At 59.3% G+C, this 1354-nt stretch overlaps 1 protein-coding gene across 1 annotated transcript in view; it reads left to right on the top strand.

The window, feature by feature from the left end:
- Positions 1-1001, top strand: part of TRMT112 (tRNA methyltransferase subunit 11-2) — a 3769-nt gene extending 2768 nt beyond the window's left edge. The window contains exons 2-3 of the mRNA XM_019005515.2: positions 1-88; positions 189-1001. Coding sequence (XP_018861060.1) covers positions 1-88; positions 189-290 — 190 coding nt within the window. The 3' untranslated portion in view covers positions 291-1001. The remainder of the gene's footprint in view (positions 89-188) is intronic.
- Positions 1002-1354: the final 353 nt, after the last annotated feature.

The following is a 1354-nucleotide window of genomic DNA, read 5'->3' as shown; positions in this document are numbered from 1 at the left end:
GCACCCCTCGGAGCTGCCCCCCGAGCCCCTCCCCAATTACGAGGGCGACGAGGAATTCCTGCGCCGCGTCCACCACGTCCTGCTCGAGGTCAGGGGGGTCCCCAAAACCCCCGGGGGGGGTCCCCAAACCCCCTGGGACCCCCAAAAACCCCCCGGGACCCCCAAAAACCCCCCAAATTCCCGCGCAGGTGGAGGTGCTCGAGGGCTCCCTGCAGTGCCCGGACTCGGGGCGTCGCTTCCCCATCTCCAAGGGGGTCCCCAACCTCCTCCTGAGCGAGGACGAGGCCTGAGGAGGGGTCGGGACCCCCAAATTCACCCCCAAAATGGGGTTCAGCCCCTCCCCCCCCCGGACAGGATTGTGGGGAGCGCGGGAAAACCCCAAATTCCCGCGGTTCTGCCCCAAAAACGGGCCCCAATTCCGCCCGCGCCGCTTTAAATCCGAGAGGGGCGTGGCCTCATCGACCTCATTTGCATATGGGCGTGGTCAAAGCGCCCCTCCTTTATGCAAATTAGGAAAGTGCTTGTTTGCATTTTAGGCGGGAGTTTGTTTTATTTGCATAATGGGCGGGAAAATCCTTTTTTTTTCCTCCCAAATTCGCCGTTTTTCTCCCTAAATTTTTCCTTCCTTCCCAAATTTCTCGGTTTTGCCCCAAATCCTTTTATTTTCCCTAATTTTCACCATTTTTTTCCCCCCAAGTCCCTCTTTTTATCTCAAAATCCTCCGGTTTTGCCCTCAAATTCCTCTCCTTTCTCCTCATTCCCTCCTTTGTGCCCCCAAACTTGGATTTTGTCCCAAAATCTTAAATTTTTCCCCATTTTTTTGCCCCCAAATCCTTCCTTTCTTCTCCAAAACTCCCTTTTTTCCCCCAACTCCGTCTCTTTTCCCGCTGCTTTCCCGGGGTTTCCCTTCCCGACCTTCTGACCCGTTACATTTTCAACATTTCCCATGGATTTAATAAAAATTCCCCATTTTTTGGGCTCGATTTTGGGCCGGAATCGCCGCTTTTGGTCTCTTTGAGGCTCCTCTGGGGAGAATCGGGAGCGCGGGGGGGAATTTTGGGGGTGAGCGGGGGATCCCGGGAGGGCCCTGCAGGCGCTGTCCGGGGATCCGGGAGGCCCCGGGATGGTCCCGGAGGTGTTTCCGGGGCTCCCGGGAGCACCTGGAGCCTTTTCCCGGTGACCGGAACACCTGGGAGGACCCGGCTCCTCTCTATGATCCCGGAGCGCCCCCGCGCGGCCGCCGCTCCTCGCCTGCGCCTCGGTGGTTTCTGCGCGCGCGCCGCCGGAAGTGGCGTCAGCACGGGGCGCCGCCGGATGTGACGTCAGTGCGTAGCGGCAGCGGCCTGAGGCGGGA

Source organism: Parus major, unplaced genomic scaffold, assembly GCF_001522545.3.
Source record: "Parus major isolate Abel unplaced genomic scaffold, Parus_major1.1 Scaffold524, whole genome shotgun sequence".
Classification (NCBI taxonomy): Eukaryota; Metazoa; Chordata; class Aves; order Passeriformes; family Paridae; genus Parus; species Parus major.
The sequence above is the reverse complement of the archived record's forward strand: the minus strand, read 5'-3'. Positions and strand labels throughout refer to the sequence as shown.